This window comes from Lygodium microphyllum, chromosome 10, assembly GCF_053477565.2.
Source record: "Lygodium microphyllum isolate KBCC chromosome 10, Lygodium_microphyllum_v1.1.10, whole genome shotgun sequence".
Lineage (NCBI taxonomy): Eukaryota > Viridiplantae > Streptophyta > Polypodiopsida > Schizaeales > Lygodiaceae > Lygodium > Lygodium microphyllum.
This window is the reverse complement of record NC_141144.1, coordinates 122420949-122441786: the sequence shown is the minus strand read 5'-3', so window position 1 is coordinate 122441786 and position 20838 is coordinate 122420949. Positions and strand designations below refer to the sequence as shown.

Here is a 20838-nt window from a genome sequence, read left to right as displayed (position 1 = left end):
TTGGCCTGGAATGAATAAGGACGTCCTTGACTATGTGGTCAAATGTAATAAATGCCAGGTTAATAAAGCTGAAAAATTAAAAATAGGAGGACTTCTCCATCCATTAGAAATTCCTTCGGGAAAATGGGAGAGTATCTCCATGGACTTTATTGTTGCTTTACCTAGAACACAGAGGGGGCACGACTCTGTGTGGGTGATTATGGATAGGTTAACCAAAATGGCTAGGTTTATTCCAACTTCAATTGATGTTAAAACACCAGAATTGGCTAGATTGTTCGTAGAGAACATATACCGATTGTATGGCCTTTCGGCAAATATAGTTTCTGATCGGGATAGAAAATTTGATAGCCATTTTTGGTGTGCGGTATTTAGGAAATTGGATACTAAACTTAGCATGAGTACGGCGGATCACCCGCAAACAGATGGGCAAACTGAAAGGGTTAACCAAATTCTTGAAGATATGCTTAGGGCATATGTAAGTAAAAGGCAAACTAATTGGGAAGAGTATTTGCCGATAGCAGAGTATGCATATAACAGTGCCAAGCACTCTTCCACTGGATATAGTCCATTTATGTTAATGTAAGGGTTTCAGCCCAGAGCTCCTTTTGCAGTAGGACTGCATAAGGAAAAGGTTCAGGCAGCTAAAGACTTTTCGGAGGATATGAATAGTATGTTAAAATTTGCTCAAGAAAATATTAAAAAAGCTCAAAATCGAGCTAGAGCATATGCAGATCCTCACCGAAGAGACATCTCCTTTGAAGAAGGAGAATTGGTCTATCTTAAGGTGCCTGAACAAACCAAAACTATGAAAAAGGGACATTGTCCAAAGCTTTCACCAAGGTATTGTGGTCCTTTCATAATACTTAAAAGAGTGGGAGAATTGGCTTACAAACTCCAACTACCTGCTGGTAGTAAAATACATCCAGTTTTTCATGTAAGCAAATTAAGGAAGAAGTTGGGTGATTTGGATAATCTAATCTTAAATGATGATATTGAGGAGTTATTCTATGACCAATCTAATCCACATTTACCAGAAAAAATATTAAATGTTCGTAATAGGCGAACAAGGAATACTATTTATCAAGAATGTTTGGTTAAGTGGAAAGATTGTTTAGAAGAAAGCTCAACATGGGAGCGAGTAAGTATTTTAAAGAAAAGGTTTCCCGATTTACACTTAGACCTTTCAAATATCGTTTTCGAGGACGAAACCGATTCTTAAGGGGAAGGAAATGTGACATTAATGTGACATTAAAAGTGATATTTAATGTCACATTAAGGTCATAAATATGGAATGTGACATTAAAAGTGACATTTAATGTCATATTAAGGTAAATCTAGGGGAACATGCACGAGAATGACTGTCCGGGCTCTTGGGCGCCCGAACGGGGTTAAGGGGAGCCTAGAGAGTAAGAGAGTCCAGGAATAGTAGGACTCCAGGAAGTTGACGGCTGGCAAAAGGATCCGGTTAGAGGGCCAACACTTATCTAGGCGTGGTTGGGAGGAGGAGGAGGAGGACTCGTGCTTTTCATCGTTTTGGTGGTTCTGTCTCTCCGTCATCTATCAGCTCCTCTTAGAGTGTGATAGAGACATAGGAGCTTTGGCAGTTTAGGTGCATTTTCTTTAGTTGTCGGCGGCTTCTTGTGTGTATTTCTAGGCTAGTTTTTGCTTTTCACTGTTTGCCTATACCTGTCGGACATTGTCATTGTCATTTGGGAATTTTATGGGAACTCCCTATTTTTTCTGGCATTTTTATGAGAGTGACCAACATTTATTGCTGGTCAACCAACATTTATGCCCCCCTACAAGTGCAAGTCAGCTAGTTTTTTGGTCTTTTGGCTATTTATAGCAACACTCTCTACTTGGTAGACACACTTTCTTTAGCCTTTAGTCTTCCATTTGCACACTCCTTTTTGGTCTTTTGGCTATTTATAGCAATACCCTCCACTTGGCAGACACACTCTCTCTTTAGTCTTTAGTCTTCCTTTTGCAGGTGCACACTCCGACACTCCTTTTTGGTCTCTTGGCTATTTATAGCAATACCCTCCACTTGGCAGACACACACTCTCTTTAGTCTTTAGTCTTCCTTTTGCAGGTGCACACTCCGACACTTTGACATTCCGCGCTTAGTGCTGCTATTGCCATAAGCTTGATCTGGTGCCCTCAGTGACGCTTTGGGTTGCATCTAGGAAGTGATTAGTCTATCTCCATTGCATCAGCATTCTTCTTTAGTCAATGTAGTATTCTTCCTTCATTTCCTGCTTTCTCTCTTTCTGTCTCTCTTTGTGCTTCTCTTTGTGTTTGTGTTTCTCTTTCGTTGCGCACTCTCATATGGTATCATTGCCTAAGTGAGGACATAGTTTGGAGATTTCTTGTAGAAGTTCAGTTTTCATGGTGGAGAAGCAGTCCAAATTTCTTAAATACAGATTTTCAGCCTATGTTTTGCTGCATTTACAGCTTGTACAGGTGGTCTGCTGCCCGGCAAACTTGATTTCTATGTTGATATTTAAGGAAAAGAACCTTGGCTTAGATTCCTCTTTTTCTCAAAGCAAGAATAAGTCTAAATAGGTGTTTTATTCTACTAGCAGAGGTAGAGGTCATGACAGAGGCCAAGGTAGTGGTCATGGTCAAGGTTATGATGCACAACAAAATAGAGGACGATAGTCGCGAGGAAGGGGGAGTCAAAGAGGACAAGTTACAGATTCTAATAGACAACAGAATTCTAGTGATAGTAAAGAGTGCTGGTGTTGTGGTAAAAAATGTCACATTGCTAAAAATTGCTTTAAAAAAAAGGCTGACATTAGAAATGGAAAAAAGTAGCAAGACAATTATGTATCCAACAACATAAACAATGATGACAAAAGTGAATAGTCGGTTGTTATATAGCACTTTATGAATACCATGATTGCTGATGGTTCATTGAAGAATGATGTATGGTATGTGGACTCAGGTGTCTCCAACCATATGACTTTTCATGGAGAGTGGCTTAGAGAGAGATGCAGTCCAAAATCTCCCGGTTATGTGGAGACAGGGGATGATACACCTCACCCCATTATTGATGTTGGAAATGTTTCTTTGAGTATATAAGATAGTAAAACTAAGTACTTAGTTGATGTGTTGTATGTACCAAATATTACAAAAAATTTGGTTTTGGTGGGTCAGATGGTAAAACAAGAATTGTAGATTCGATTCACATCTAATGGTTGTTATGTAGAAGATCTAAAAAATAATTGTAGGTTGATTGCAAAAGAGAAAAGTGCTGGCAGATTGTTTACTCTTGATATAAGTTTGTTTCAAATGGATGTTGCCATGTTTGCATAAGATTCAAGTGTTGTGGTTGATATTGAAATTTGGCATAAGAGAATTGGTCATGTGAATGTGCAGCGGTTTGAAAGACATGCGGTCAAAAGAGATTTGTGGATAACTTGCCTAAGCTTAAAAGTTGATGGGATGCATAAAGTATGTAAAGCATGCTAAATTGGAAATCAAGAAAGGCATGCGTATTCACATGAAAAGCATTTATGCAAGAAGCTACTTGAATTGATACATTTTGATGTGTGAAGTCCTACAAAGACTACAACTTTGCGTGGTTGTAAGTATTATATTTCCTTCATTAATGATGATACTCACAAAGTATGGGTTTAGTTGTGAGAAAAGTGAGACGTTTATTCATCTTAAAAGCTTTAAGGGTTTGGTTAAGAAGGAGAAATGATTGTATATTAAATGCCTAAGACCGGATGGAAGGGGATAATCTCTCTCCAATGAGTTTTGTGATTTTTTACAGAAAAATGGTATGCAGAGGCAATATATATGTAGATATATTCCATAACAAAATGGAGTTGTTGAGCGGAAGAACATACATATTACAGAGGTGGCTCGTGCGTTGATGTTAGAAAGAAACTTGTCTCATTACTTTTGGGTTGAAGCAGTTGCTATTGTTATATATATTATGAACAGGATATCCACTGTTGCTATACATGTTATGACACCTACAGAGAAGTTTACAAGTAGAAAGCCAAATTTGTCCCATCTGAAAGTATTTGGATGTATTGCTTATGTACATATTTTTGTGTGGAGAGCCATGAAATATTTCTAAAATATCTTTAATACATCTGCTAAAATCTCTAAGTAGTAATTAATATTTACAAAGGATGTACAGGCGCTTTAGAATAAACGATGGTGCATCTATTTAAATATTTTAATGAAGAAGTCTATGGAATAAATCACGCTTGTTATTTATATTGCTTTACATATCATATGTTAAAAAGTAAAAAAATCATGCTAGGAAAAGAATTAATTGAATGCAGCTAGCTATAATAAATAAAATGATTATTGGAATTTCTTAAAATACTTAAATCACGTAGATGTTAGCGCTTGAGATATGAATATTGTGGCATTATCCATGTATTGTTTTACTCTCGTTTATACCTGCAAGTCTCACATCCAGAAAGGATAGGCGTCCCCATCAACCTTCTATCCAAGATGAAAAATAATATGCTCTTAGGATCATGCCTCATGCTAACATAGGACCATTTAAGGCACTCATCCTACCAATGTGTACACAAGGGAGAACCATTGAATGCGCTTATCCCATGTGTATTTGTGAGATATTCTCTCAAGCAAAAGGGATATAGATGTTATAACCTTGTTACACGTGAGTTGAGGGTTAGGAGGGATATTGTTTTTGATGAAATGAATAGCTGGTATAGTATTGTGTAGAATGTAGTTGAGGCTTATGAGCATGGAAGTGTGGTTGTGCAGAAAATAGGTCAGCAGGAGTCATAGACATTGAGTGAACCACAAGAGTCTCCTAGTCATGGTTTTGTTGATAGACCTTGGAGTGGCAGATTAAAGTCACAAGTTACTTTGCTAAGTACATCATTGATATCAAGAAAAGGTAAAGAGAAAGTTGGGGACTCACTTATTATGACACATGTATCATGAGGTTTCTCTTATATTGATGTTGTTTTAGATGACTCTAAGTAGAGCTTAGATGAGAGTCTGGGATTTCATCTATTAAAACACTTGGTGTGCGCGAGGCACAAGAGGATGCTAAAGCACATGGTAGTGATCCAAGTCTATGTAGGTTAAGTAGAGTAAGAAAGCCAACGCAATGATTGACATATGATAGCTATGCAGCTCATCACTATGCATACATGGCTAAAGTTGTGTAAGATGTGGAATCCACTTGTTTTGAGGATGCAGTGGATAATGAGTATTAGGATTGTGCTATGGATGAAGAAATGGTTGCACTCATGGATAATGATACATGGGAGTTGGTGCCTTTACTTGAAGGCAAGAAAGCTATTGGTTGCAAACGTACTCTAGTAGGTAAAATGGCCATTGTAAGGGCTGTCATAGCAATGGTTGTATCAAAGAGTTGGATCATGAAGCAAGCACCTAGGGCATGGCATGACAGGATTGCAAAATACCTTGTTAGCATTGGATTTTGCAAAGCACAGGTTGATCATTTACTCTATGTATATGAGAGTGATGCAAGTATTGTGGTCATTACTATATATGTGGATGATTTAATCATTGTAGGTGATAGTGAGATAGAGATCAACTATGTGAAGGGTCTCCTCAAGACTAAATTTGAGATACAGGATTTGGAAGAGGTGTGCTATTTTCTTGGCATATAATCATGACTCCCTAGGGTACATGGTTATCGCAGAGAAAAATGCATTGGATATATTGAAGAAGTATAGTATGACTGATTGCAAGCTTATTTTTATACCTTTGGATGTTAATGCTAAGCTTAGTGCACATGAGGGTGACTTGATTGAGGATGCCACTATGTATTGGAAGATTGTGGGCAATCTTATCTATTTGACGATCACTAGGCCATATCTAAACCATACAGTTGGTTTGGAGAGTCAATTTATGCAGCTTCCACGGAAGCCACATTTGGATGTAGTGCAGTGGACATTGCGCTATATTAAGTCCACATTGGACTATGCCTTATTCTATGGTGCAGGTATAGCATTGGACTTACATGGTTACACAGATGCAAATTGGGCTGATAGTGTTTCAAACAAGAGATATACAAGTGGTTTTATATTTTACTTTGATAGTGTTGCTATTACTTGGAGCAACAAGAAACAAGTGACAATTGCCTTGTCTAGTATAGAGGCAAAGTACAGAGGTGTTGCAAATGTAGCATGTGAGGTAGCTTGGTTATGCAAGCTAATTGGTGATTTGGGGATACAGGTGGACAAGAATGTTATCATTTACTGTGATAACATTAGTAGCATTCGATTGGCTAGGAACCGAGTGCATCATGTGCGGACCAAACACATAGAGATCCATTATCATTTCATTCGGGAGTAGGTTTTGATAGGTGATATTGACTTGGTTTATGTCAGCACAGAGGATCAAGCTACTAATATTTTCACCAAGGCCTTGGGAGCTAGGAAGTTTCAATGCTCCAGGACTATGCTTGAAGTTCAAGAGCTCATGTTGAGCTTGAGGGGGAGTGTTGAGATGTTGAGCTCTACATGAGTTGGCATCCGCTATGTTACCCACATAGTCTACCTTTGGTTATGGTACACTTATTGTACCATCTCTTCTTTCCTTAGCGGGTTCACACTTAGTGATCGCGTGCACATACGCTGTGGTACTTTTGATATTATTCTTTTACATAGAAACATGAAACAGGAGCGAGAATGGGAACGATGATGGGGATGTCAACCTCGAGAATAGTGACGTGGAAACGAGAATGACATAAAAAAATAAAAATTCATACTTTAAAAAAAATATTTTACTCATAACTCATGTGGAGTGTTAAAGCCAACGTATATAATTCACAAGGAGAAATCATTATTACTTTAAAGATATCACGCATCATTCTAAAACTAGTCACTATAAATTAAATTATAACTTTCAAGGTTTAAGAGTCAAGCTAGTCAATTATAAAACACATAAAACATATTTCATAAAACAATGAACAATGAACTAAGTTGGAAGAACTTAGAATATACCAAAAAACTTAAAAAGACTACTAATATGAAGTCTAATATGTAAATTGAAGTAAAATGTGGCATGCAAAAATAGCCTAAAGTGCTGTGGGCAACTACAAGATTACAAGTACAAATATAATGCTAGCATGGCACAATGGCCCAAGTGTCATCAACATCATATATATCTGTCATGATAAGTAAACTAAATCAAAGATCATCATGATTTGAGGCTTCTCTAGTTGCTCTTGAAGTGCCAGTCTTATGATTATGTGTACCATGAACTTGCATCTCCCTCACCATCAACATGTATCTCCTCTTCTTGTTGCATCTCCCACTTTGTGAATGGATCTGGTTTTGTTGCCATAATATTACATAACATCCTTAAATTGGCACTAACAAATATTAGATTGTTTGCCCTCTCCACACCAAGATTGTTCCTCTTCTTTGAAGCAATGTGAGTATATGTGCTCCATAATTGCTCCAAACAAGAGGAGCTAATTGACTTACTCAAAATACGGATGGCTAGTTACTATACTTGGGACCATTTGAATCGTAGTCCTCCCACCATAAAGCTGTTCTAATCTTACAACGATCCTCTTGTGCATCCCTATAACCAAAAGAATCTCGAAAGGTCCTATAACATGAAAGTTGGTCTTTGATCTTTTGTCTAATATCATGATCAAGCACTAGATGAGACAATATAAGACTCCATGCATCCATAACCTCAGTGTCATTCTCTTGACCCTTGCCCTGGAACTCCGGATCCACAACAAATGCAATTGCATGCATGGGTGAGCTATAGGAGTTTCATATCGTCACAACTAAATGACGTATCTCCTCATATATCTCATCAACTGGTGTCAATTGCAACTTTTCATTCAACCTATCCATAGCCTTATATACCTTGCCAATGCAAGGTTGTATAGTATCCATAACTCTCAATAAATATACAATAGGTGATACCATAGCATCTATCCGCTTTACATATTCCAAAAAGCTAAGTTATTTGCTTTGTCCAAGCATAATATATCTGTAGGAGTATCTACCAATGGTGATGAGGTAAACTCATACCTAAGAAATAACTCTCTCAAGGTACCATTATATTCTCTCAATTTGCCTACTAGCATTAAATAGTTAAAAGGCAAACCTAGTGTTAAGAGTATTTTAAAAGGATATTCTTTGACCTCAGAGAGATTTAATGGTAAAGAAACTCGTGATTCAAGACAAAGCTAACCATTTGAGCTCCTTGCTCTATGATAGGTGCAATCCATGATAAGTTACTGATGTTCTTCAATAGGTTATTCAAGCAATGAGCCATATAATGTGAAACTATGATATGCGGATAGTATCCTTGGATGATAACACTTGTTACCCTATTTGCAGGTTCTCTATCTGCAACAAATCCCACCACATACTTTGGACCAATAAGCTCATTACTTGTAACCCACTCTGATGCAAGTACATATGCTAACTTTCCTAACCTTGATGCATCATGAGAAGATACAAAATACATCTTCGTATAGGAATAAGTGACTATGCTATGAATGGATTACCTTTGTGTATCACTCCAACCATCAGCAATCAATGAAACTCCATTTTTAGCCCATAGACTCTTTCTAGTCATGTTGGTTGCTCAACAAGGCGCTTCTCTTTGTTTAGCAAAGTGGTGTGTAAGGTCTCTGATGATGGAGGCACATATGAAGGACCATACTCACCAATCTTCTTGCGCATCAATTTAAAATATTGTGATCTAGCTGCATGAAACTGAATGTAGTTTGGATTAAAAAAACGAGCCACTAATGTATCCACCTGTTGCTTCTTCTTTGGATCCCAACTAGCATCAATGTGCTTTGTCTACGTGCAACATGTGGTACTATTGATGCGATAGCCGATGCAAAGCTTGTAGTAGGTATGAAGGTAGCACTTCTTGATATTGATCCTACTCTAGACACATTTGATAGGGGTTGTGTCACAAAAGTCGCAGGGTTAACTGCAACACGTCATGATCTAGATGTAGGATAAGCTTCTTGACTTGCAACATGGTCACGAAGCTTCCTTTGCTTCTCCAAGGTCAAAATTAAAACAAAATTGCACCTCTAAAGTTGGCTTATGTAGGAGATGAGCTTGAACCTAATTTTTCATAAGAGGAAACAAGTGGCGATTGGTATTCCATATTGGCATATTATAATATTTAAGAAACTTTGAGAAGTTAAAATCAATGAAAATTCAAAATAGAAATGCTCCATTCAATGGTTTACCTTGTTTGTTCCACTAGTTTGCTTATATGGGCAAAAGCTTGCACGCCTATGGTCGAGATCCTCCACCACTCAATGGGCAGTCCACGTTTACCTCTTCCCAACATGACCAATCATCATACCTTATTTCTCAACCACCGGCACGATGGGCAAGATGGGATGATGAAGCCATTTTAGGGCTGAATGCTGAAATAAAACTGGCTGGCCGCTACGCACGAAGAGAGAAGGGAAAAGAAAGAAGGGAGAAGGATGGAGAAGAGGAAAGTGGGAGGAGGAGGAAGAGAGAAGAGAAGAAGGAAGAGGGAAGTGGGAGAAGAAAGAAGGAAGAGAGAAGATTGAAGAGAAGGCTGAAGTGGCTGGCTACTGCCTGTATAGTACAAGTAGGCAGCGTGCGGTGTGGAGTCTGCTAGCATTTGGTATGCATCGTGGAGGGTAGAGGCGTGGCTTTCAGTCAGAGCGAGAGACAGGTGAGAGTTGAGGAGAGACGAAATAGGCGGCAAAAGGTGAGAGTGAACATTGGGCGCGAGTTGACTTGACTGGGTAAGTTCGTGCCACGTGGTGTTTTCTGTCCTATTCTTGACAGGGAATGTCTCGTCCGATAGGGTTGCGATTTTGAGCACAGGTAGGGCAAAAACGGCGACCGAGTGTTTTGGGGGGGCATTTCTGCTGTTTCCTATCACTAAGGTATGTTATCATGTCGTAGACTTATTTCTCTTGTGTGGAAGAAGAAAGAAGGAACAAGAAGATTTCAGCCCTCTCTCTCTATATTCTCAAGTCTCCATTGCTTTTGTGTGTGTATATGTTTGGGTTCTTTACCTCTCTCCCCTCTTGCTTGTTTTTAGGGAGTCCCTACCACACACGTGCACTACATGTATCGGAGACTACTCAATCTCCCTTGTAGCAAGATGAGCCTATTCGGATTTCTTGTTGATATCGATAGCTCATGTAGTATTCATTTGTTTCTCACCTTTGTCCTTCTTCTATAGGCCCACGCAGATCAGCTTGGTTACAAGCCGAATGGAATAATTTACTTTGTGTGAACTATGCTCTTATGTCACAAATTCTTCATAATAGTGAGCCTACTATAGTTGAGCAGGCTCTTGCACAGGATATTTGGCGTTAGGCCATGCTGGAGGAGCTTGATTTCATTGAGCGTAATCAAGCTTGGGAGTTGGTTCCGTGTCCTCTGAAGTGGAAGGTGATAGATGTGAAGTGGGTTATTCCGAGTTAGCAGTGGCCCAGTATCCCACGAAGGACAACGTAGAACCTCTTCACGAAGCCTTTGCCCAAGGCTTCTATGCTTTATCATATGAGGTTATTGGGACTTCAAACACTTTGAGGATCTGAGAGGGGGTGTTATCCTGCCTACATCAGTTATGTCATTCTTCATCTCCTCCTAGGCTAGTTTTTGCTTTCCATAGTGTGCCTACACTTGCTAGACATTGTGATCGTCATCTCAGATTTTTTTGGGGCCTCCCTATTTTTCTAGCATTTTTTAGAGAGTAACCAGTATTTATTGCTGGTCACCCAGCATTTATGGCCTCATATAGGTGTAGGTTGGCTATTTTTTGGTCTTTTGGCTATCTATAGCCACACCCCCCACTTGGTAGACACACACACACATTAATCTTCAGTCTTCTGTTTGCAGGTGCACACTCCAACACTTTGATACTCCATGCTTGGTGCTGCCATTGTCATCCGCCTGATTTGGTGCCCTCATTGATCTTTTGACTGCGTGCAGGGAGTGATCAGTCCATCTCCATTGTATTAGCATTCTTCTTCAGTCCGTATAGTATTTTTCCATCTTTTGCTTCTTCTCTTTTTGTCTCTCTCCGAGCTTCTTTCCATGCTTGTGTTTCTCTTTTGTTACACACACTCACAATTGCATGATGTATCAGGAGTAAGAGAACATAGGATGAGGATAGTCTAGTTGGCAAAGCACTTCTCACATGCATGTGACACATTGGCATCCATATTAGCATGCATGTTCAATAGAGTAGTATGCAGGGAATTCCTTGAAGCATGGTCAGACCATGCTATACTAACTCAAGACCATGATCGGCTGCACTCTAGCTAAGATATATGGATTGATATTAGAGCATGAGCTCAGTTCAGTGTATGGGCTGAGATGCAAGGAAGGGGAGCACAAGGGCATATCCTCGCACTTGGGAATGTCATTGAGGAGGGTCTAGTTAAACCAACCTTCCTTCTGTGGACGGGTGGTAAATCCTTGATTACAACTTAATTACAGTAGCAAACAATAAATGCAAATCTGAAAATACAAATTTACCTACTTTTCTTGGACAATGCACGCCTGATTGGCCTCGAGAATTGGCGCTCCTTTTGGTATTTCTTTAGCTTTATTGAAGAAGAAGTTGATTTACAATGGGATTCTCTCGATCCCCTTCGCAATCCAAACTCCCCTTGCTGTCCAAAGTGACTAGCAAGTCTTCAACATGTTTTGCCCTTTGATTTGGGCACTTAATTGGCCTTCACCCACTTCATAGACGATGAAAATGCTCCAAATTCAATGGCTGGCTAGTCCTCCACCTGAATTTAGCTGAAATTCATCTTCAGACTTGAAAAATCCAAGTCTTGGAACTTCCAATTTTCAGCACACTTCTCGAGGCTGTTGCTAAATCCTAATTTTTGATGTATATTAGGGTTTACAGCAAAGAAATTTGCAATTTCTTAGCCTCCAAGGGTCTAAATGTTGAGATCTTTAGAGCAAGAAAGTGAAATGGTTGGCAGATGAGAGAGAAAGTTGTAGAGAGAAAATTCAGAGTTTTGTCGCAAAGAATGACTGAAAATTAGTCAAATGCAGATGTTGCCCTGCCACAACAGCATTAAATGCTGTCGCCTATAGCTGAGACATCCAAATTAGCTGTCACCTCGTACTTGGATGCAATCACCCAACTGTGGAGGGTCCGAATTTGCAATCGTCTCCTGAAAACTCACTCGTGGTTGGTTGCAATGGCTGAAAATAGACTGGCCATGGTTGTTCACAACTCTCCCACATTTGCTACAACAAGAATGATCTCGTTTTTTCTCTTCTTCAGCCTTTTACCAGCTTGTATGGGAAAGTTTGCTAAGTGTCAAGTCTTTTCAAATGGTTTTTCCAACATTATCCTTAAGTAAATATTAATTTTCAGCCTTTAATTACTGAAAATTAATCTAATAATTATTTGCTACAACAATAATGATCTCGTTTTTTCTCTTCTTCAACCTTTTACCAGCTTGTATGGAAAAGTTTGCTAAGTGGCAAGTCTTTCCAAATGGTTTTTCCAACATTATCCTTAAGTAAATATTAATTTTCAGACTTTAATTACAAGAATGATCTCGTTTTTTCTCTTCTTCAGCTTTTTACCAGCTTGTATGGGAAAGTTTGCTAAGTGGCAAGTTTTTCCAAATGGTTTTTCCAACATTATCCTCAAGTAAATATTAATTTTCAGTCTTTAATTACTGAAAATTAATCTAATAATTATTTCGGTGCCCAAAAAAATAATCTATTGGCTAGTAATTAAATTGGCTAGGCATCTTCCACTCCTGAGTCTCTCTGTTTCATCTTTGACCATTAGATCAGCGTCAGGTACCATTAAACGCCACATCTCTAGTGTCACCAATTGACACCTATGGCCAAATGAATGATTGAGGCCAATAATTGATACCAGATACCACCAAGTAACTGTGCAACATAACTTATAGCAACTTTTGCCTTTGACCTCTCGTGATTTTCTCGGGTACTGGGCTCGTAAATTTACTCTAACCCCAACTGCACCTCACATGTGCAACATGCACTTAATCATGTGTTTAAAAATTAATCCACATGCTAAGTGAGGTTTCAAAAATACATGTCTTCATAACAGCCCTCCCCTTGAAATCCTTGCAATTGTTCTCGATTGCACTGCCAAATGCATCAAAAGCAAAGTAGTACATTGGAATTTCCATAGGGCATCATAGTCAATACAACATTGCACACAGCTGTTCGACCATTCCATATGCCCAACATATGCTGAAAATTACCAGCCAACATAACATAACATAAGACTCCAAAGAATCTCAAAAACATTGCGAGATTATCATGTGACATGTCCATTTCTCATGAGCTCAACTCATTTGGCAAAACCAAACCATAGTATAGCGAAAACCAAGCATAAACCATGGCTAAAACATCAATGGTATCATAAGACATGTTGTTGTCCACAAAACCAACTGAATACCACTGAATATTAATGATCATATGCTGAAAACTAACTTTCGATAATCAGCACTGATGCTACACCAAGTATAACCAATGCCATACCAAGCATAACTGATTACACACCGAGCATAACAGATGCAAATGTACAGTTTCAAAGCTACAGTGAAAACCATACCGATTTGTATACGAAACATAGTGACTAGTACACTAAATAGTGATCTCCTTGCAAACATACTGTTCAGCTACAGTACACTGAATGTATGCTGAATATATTTGAGATTCACTGCTTCTAGAGCTATCCATTACTAAGTAGCGGAGGTGCTAGCTCCCTCACAAGCATCAGGTAATACTTTGGACCTCTACTCTGCTGAACTTGATTGAGCCCGAACTAAAGTCGGCTCTAATTGGAAAGCATCAAGGTAAGGCTGCAACAATTGAGGACGGTCTGCCAAGTCATTCTTCTCCATCCATTTGGCATCCATTGGTGAATAATTCTGAAACTTCATCAAGTACCTTCTTGAACCCTTACCCCTGATCTTCCTCTTTGTGCGCGCCAAAATCTGCTCTAGTACCGATATTTCATCGAGCTTTTCAACCTCTGACTGAATTTCGGCTGATACATCCTCTGGCACATCTCCATGAAAAGGTCTAAGGAAGCTCACATGAAAGGCATTGTGTATCCGCCAGTGTTGAGGCAATTTCAGCCTATAACATGCATCATTGATCCTCTCCAACACTTGAAATGGCACATAGTATCTCATAGACAACCTTAGATACAATCTCTCTTTGCTCTTCATATTTTTCAGCCGTGCTTGTTCGAATCGCAGCAATACATAATTTCCCTCTGCAAAGTGCAAAGCACGCCTATGACGATCAATTGCTCTCTTTTGCTTATCCTGTGATCTTTGAAGCGCATGCTTAACCTTTTGATAAGCTGCATCCATGCTTTCCACATAGTGATCAGCCTCAAAGACCTTATCATTTGTGTCCAAAATAGGGGGTACTTTCTTACCACCCTCTACCACCTCAAAAGGAGCCTTACTAGTGGAACTATGCATTATGTTGTTGTATGCAAACTCAACCAACGGCAAATACTTGTTCCCACTGTGATTTGTGGTCTGATACATAGCACTTCAAAAGATCTAACACTGTGGAAATTGCCTCCTCAGACTGACCATCAGTTTGTGGATGGAAGGATGAAGAGAATCTCAGTGTTGTGCCCATGTTCTCAACAATCCTTTCCAAAACAAACTTGTCATCCATGGGTCATGATCATTGATGATCGACTCTAGCACACCATGATACTTAAACACATGCTGCATAAAAAGCCGTGCCATATGATCAGCCTTTATCTTTTTCCTCACAAATATAGCATTTATTTGCAGCCATCAGCTCCTTGCGTCGTTGTGCATCACTTTTCCCACTCTTTCTGTGCGATTTGTTTCTCTTTCCAGCCCTATTTTCAGATCTGCCCTGATTTTCAGCTTTATTTTCAGATTTACCCTTTTTCTCAGCCTTTGCCTCTTTGACATGTGACTTGGCATCATTATCATGGAATCCTGAATCCTTTCCACGCAGCAATGTGTCGGTTGCAGTAGCGGTTTCCATAAGCTGAGACATGCTGGAAACAATGGACTTATGCAAAAATCTTGAATATCCTTTGGCAAACCACAAATATACTTCTCCACTTGCTCATGGAGGGGTAGTGTGTGATAAGAAGTAACAGGTAGCAATACATCCCAAAAATTCTTATTATATTGATCCAAGTTCTTGCAGTCTTTGGAATTTAACTGATTCCAAGCTGTCATAATGTCTACTTCAAAGGTACTTGTCAACCAATTTGAAGCAAACATTTGCTTGAACTGGACCCAAGTGGTAGGTGACTTCCCTTGAATTAGAAGTGTAGACCACCACTGCAATGCATTTCCCTTAAAAAATGTGGCTGCCTTGCATATCTTAGATGCCTTTGTGAAGTTGCCTCCAAAATAGGTTGCATCAAATTGCTGAATAAAAACAAGTGCTTTCAGTCTATTTTGTGCACCAGTGAAAGGCTCAAACTTCACGCTTTTGCCACCTTCATTATAGTCCTTCAGCGGACCTATGGGAGTCAAGTTATCATAAATGCGCTGTTGCGAAAAGGGTGCATTGGCTGTATTTGCATGAAAACCAGTACTATCTTACCTACATGACCATCACCAAATCCTTGTGCTCCAACAATCCTTGGGGGTGCCGATATATATCCATATGGCGTGCTTTGTGTCCTAGGCATCATGCCGATGCTGCCATACATGGGACTAGGCATTCCACTTGAATTACCCGGATACATCGGGTGTTGTGAGCCATGCATTGGTTGCTGCATACCATAGGGATTTGTGCCATACAGTCCCGTATGCGATGCCTATCCAATCATAGCATGAAAAATGGTACCACCACCAAATTATTCTTGCTGTCCCATGCTTGCATGTGCATATTGCCTTGTTGCCCATGTTCCCATGGATTGGCACTACCAAGTTGGCCATGCATTTGCACTCTTTGCCCCACGGATACCAACTGTTTGTGCTCATTAGCATTTTGGCCCCTTCTAAAGAAGGCTTAGGCATTTCCTTTGGTTCTTGTGGCTGTTCCGGAGCTGTAGAAGGTATCTTCTTCTCTTTGCCTTTGCTGTCTTTCTTTGGGGCATTCAAGAATTGAGTAAACTCGGGATCCTTTGCCAATTCAGCAAAAAGATTTGCTGTTGTACACATTTGGTCCTTGAAGCTATCATCAAATTCTTCAGCTCCTTGTTGGTCATCAGCCTCTTTATGCATTGAAGTGCTAACATTTGGATCATTTTCCACATTTTTAGCATGCTGTCCATGTTGAGAACCATGCCCAACATCATTCATTGCACTTCCCCCTTCACCATGTGATTTTGACCAAGGAGTGATGCATCCTCTCCACTTGATCCCGTATCACCATGTGAAGACATGCTTGCTGTAATTCACTGCTGAACAATTTCAGCAATAATGCAATAGTCCGGAGTTGCAATCAAGTACCACGGGCCCACCAATTCAAAGGATTTGATGGTATCCCGGCAATGAAACCATGAAACCAACCTTCCTTCCATGGATGGGTGGTAAATTCCTGATTACAACTTAATTACAGTAGCAAACAAAAAATGCAAATCTGAAAATACAAATTTACCTACTTATCTTGGACAATGCACACCTGATTGGCCCCGAGAATTGGCGCTTCTTTTGGTATTTCTTTAGCTTTATTAAAAAAGAAGTTGATTTACAATGGGATTCTCTTGATCCCTTTCGCAATCCAAACTCCGCTTGCTGTCCAAAGTGATAAGCAAGTCTTCAATATGTTTTGCCCTTTGATTCGGGCACTTAATTGGCCCACTTCATAGACGATGAAAATGCTCTAAATTCAATGGCTGGCTAGTCCTCCATCTGAATTTAGCTGAAATTCACCTTCAGACTTGAAAAATCCAAGTCTTGGAGCTATTTTTGGCACGCTTCTCGAGGCTATTGGTAAACCTTAAATTTTGTTGTAAATTAGGGTTTACAGCAAAGAATTTTGCAATTTCTCAGCCTCCAAGGGTCCAAATGTTGAGATCTTCAGAGCAAGGTAGTGAAATGGTTGGCAGATGAGAGAGAAAGCTGTAGAGAGAAAATTCAAAGTTTTGTCACGAAGAATGACTGAAAATTAGTCAAATGCAGCTGTTGCCTTGCCATAATAGCATTAAGTGCTGCCGCCTATAGCTGAGACATCCAAATCAGCTGTCACCTCGTACTTGGATGTAATCTCCTAGCTGTGGAGGGCCCGAATTTGCAATCGCCTCCTCAAAACTCACTCGTGGCTGGCTGCAATGGTTGAAAATAGGCTGGCCATGGCTACTCACAGCTCTCCCACATTTGCTATAACAAGAATGATATTCTTTTTTCTCTTCTTCAGCCTTTTATAAGCCTGTATGGGCTAGTCTGCCAAGTGGCAACCTTCCCAAATGGTTTTTCCAACATTATTCATAATTAAATATTAATTTTAAGCCTTTAATCACTGAAAATGAGTCTTACAATTATTTCGGTGTCCAAAAAAAAAACTAACTGATTGGCCAATAATTAAATTGGCTAGGCTTCTTCCACTCCCGAGTCTCTTTGTGTCATCATTGACCATTAGATTGGTGTTAGGTACCATTAAACGTTACATCTCTAGTGTCACCAATTGACACTTATGGCCAAATGAATGATCTAAGCCAATAATTGACACCAGATACCACCAAGTACATGTGCAACATAACTTATAGCAACTTTTGCCTTTGATATTCCGTGTTTTTCTCGGGTCTTGGGCTCGTAAATTTACTCTAACCCCAATTGCATCTCACATCTGCAACATTTACTTAATCATGTGATTAAAAATTAATCCACATGTTAAGTGAGGTTTCAAAAATACATGTCCTCATTACATTCAGGCTAAGAGGATTTATTGTTGCTTTGTGGAGTTTCTTAAGGCATTTGACATAGTACCTGGAGCATGTTTCATGTAGAGATTACAGGAGATTGGAGTACTAGAGGGCATGGAATGGAGCATTTATGTATTGTATGAGAGAGTGACATGTTGTATGCGCACAGCTAGGGGGATGTTTGAGAGGATTGATAGCCAGCCAGTGCTAGCCTAGCTAGTGTTAATATTGATACTATTACATGTTGATGATATTGTACTTGTTTTAGATTCACCAAAGGGCTTGCAGTGTCACTTAGTGCGTTATATATGAGATAGAGACCTCAGAATGAACCAAAGTCATAGTATTCAACGCTTTGGCACCATGAGTGACCCGATCTATGCATTAGTTCACATTTGGAGAGATGTAGTGAAGCATGTAAAAATATATTTACTTGGGAGTGACTTTTTGTGGTGTGAGATTTTCATTGAGCGGCGTAGATGAGGCTTGACTAGCATGAGGCTATGCAACAATAGGGGCCTTGGAGAGTTGGTGTGCCCACATATAGTTTCAGGAACCTCTCACCAAGCTATGATTATTGACCTTTTTGACACTAGTGACACCTACCCTTCTGTATGGAGCTGAAGTTCAGTGTTGCAACCTATACCACACAGACAATTGAGCTCGGTCACTGACCGAATTGGCCCAGAAAAGAGCATTATGATGGTTCAGATCACATAGAGAAACCATTGATGATGATGATTTCACGCATGATTAGGAGTAAGCCCTCCATCCCACACCCTATTTTTAGAGTAGAGTTAGGGGCAACACCTATGGTTGTGGAGGGACTCTTTAGAGCAGTGACTTCCTTACACAAGATATGGGAGCTCTTGCACCACAAATATCCTAGACTAGCATTGACATTCTCTAGACAACTAGGAGAGGCAAGTGGGAGGGAATGTTGGTGCTCATAGATGACAAGCTGGATGAGCTTACATGGGCTAGACATTAGCAGGCTCTTGCCCTTTGACTATAGTCAAGGCTGTCTACACTTCCTCTTAGCCGATCTGAGTTGACTTTAGTCATTAGGGCCGATGTCTTGAGAGTTGAGTGAGGGAGGACTTGGATCCAACCGCCTCTCCCTCTAGGATTGAAGATGGAGTTTTAATGGAGCCACTTCCTATATCTCTCTAAGGATGAATTCATTGTCCACAGTATATGGACATGCACAACTCCCATGGTATGCAGGCTGTTATTGGACAGATATGCACCTCCCATGGAGGATAGAGAAAGGCAGATGGACAGATACCCTAGCAGAGGATAGGATATGCCAGTTCTGTGATAGAGAGCTTGAGACAGAGGAGCACTACATATGTAGATGTTCAATGTACTTTGACATACAAGCAAGGTACCACGTGAGGGCTTCGGACCTCTTTGCTGTGTCACGGAGTATGAGGACTTCGGACCTCTTTGCCGTGTCGCAGAGTATGAGGAAAGAGGTGTCTAGGGCTTTTCTTCTTGGAGCTCCAGAGGTGCCACACAACACTACTATGGCATAGAAGACTAGTTCGCTCAAAGGGACACCGGACACGTACTTTGGTCCTATCTCATAGGCCACATTGGCCTTTTACAAACGTTAATATATTATATTATCTGTATGTGTGTGTGTGTCTCTCTACATAGATAAGACTGACCAACAAAAGTAGACACATGCATGCATGTGTGTGTGCATGGTCTCCAGTCTCACAATACCTTTTAGATGTGAGGTAATTTGATATTTTTGTACTCTATGACAAGAACAAACCTCACTTGTACTATTTGCTCATGTTCCATGGGGTACCTTTGGCTTTTGCAGATGTTAATAGATCTTCCTTCCTTTCTTTGGATCATGATCCAGCTAGATCTTGTTGGAAGTGTGTTTTTGGGGGGGCCTTGGAGAGAGAGAGAGAGAGAGAGAGAGAGAGAGAGAGAGAGAGAATTAACATAGTTTCTTCACTTTGAAGGATATTTGTCGGGAGTATCAGTGAATATTGTTTTAAGCATGCAGACTGCCCAGTTCTGGTCATAAGACGTAAAGCAGAAGACGCTCCTGATGATTCAATGGATGATTGAGTGCAAGTGGCTTGCCTGGTTTGGTTGAGCCTAATTCTAATATTTCGAAACCTGAAATCAGTAGTGTACATATCAACAATCTCAGGTGACTGGTTCAGCTTGCACACTAATGGTTGAACTGTATGGATAGACATGTATACATATCTTGGAAGTTTGGAAGCTGTTTATCAGTTTTCATTTGTTTTATTATTGGAGAAGCGGTTCTGCAAACAATCCTCAGCTCCAATGCACTGCACAATATTCTTTGGTTTTGTAGAAAGAAGTCACATCTGTTTTGCAATTATTCTTCTGGACTGCAGTTTACTACAATGTGGAGTATATGTTGTTGGCACCTGACTTTATGGACCCGAAAAACTTAATGCGATCATAAGTTCTCATATAAGGTGAATATAAAGAATATTATGTTGTCAATTTTGCTGAATAAATTCAGATGTGAGGAGCAAATTTGGATCTCCACTTTGCATGTCATTAGTGCTCGGTATCAGGTGTTGTATTGATTCCATAATCCCAATGCAATGGCATGGACGAAACTTAAGGTATGGTGTCATGCTGCGTCAGAAAGAGCTATACACATCTCCATCTGCATCTCCCATTCGTGAAGAAGAACAAAAGATGGTTGCTAGATTAGTCAGGTATTTTTTGAAAGAGGCACTGGTTACAAAGTTGTACAAATGACACTCTTCCAGAATTTTGCCTTCCACATTTGAGAAGTTCCATGACTGAATTGAAAGTCTGATGCTTTGAGTACATGTAGATATTATACCACCTCTGACAGTGTGGAACATTAAGAGCTTTAAACATACATCAAATGAACTTCTATAGTCATCAACCCAAGTTAGGTGCAAAAGTGAAATGGAGATCTTGCTAGCTAAAAGGATCACAAAAGCT

General features: G+C 39.8%; 1 protein-coding gene across 1 annotated transcript in view; it reads left to right on the top strand.

Annotated features, from left to right (window-relative positions):
- The window catches only part of LOC148030514 (universal stress protein A-like protein), a 46872-nt gene extending 26525 nt beyond the window's left edge, over positions 1–20347 (top strand). The window contains exon 4 of the mRNA XM_087686851.1: positions 19842–20347. Coding sequence (XP_087542977.1) covers positions 19842–19950 — 109 coding nt within the window. The 3' untranslated portion in view covers positions 19951–20347. The remainder of the gene's footprint in view (positions 1–19841) is intronic.
- Positions 20348–20838: the final 491 nt, after the last annotated feature.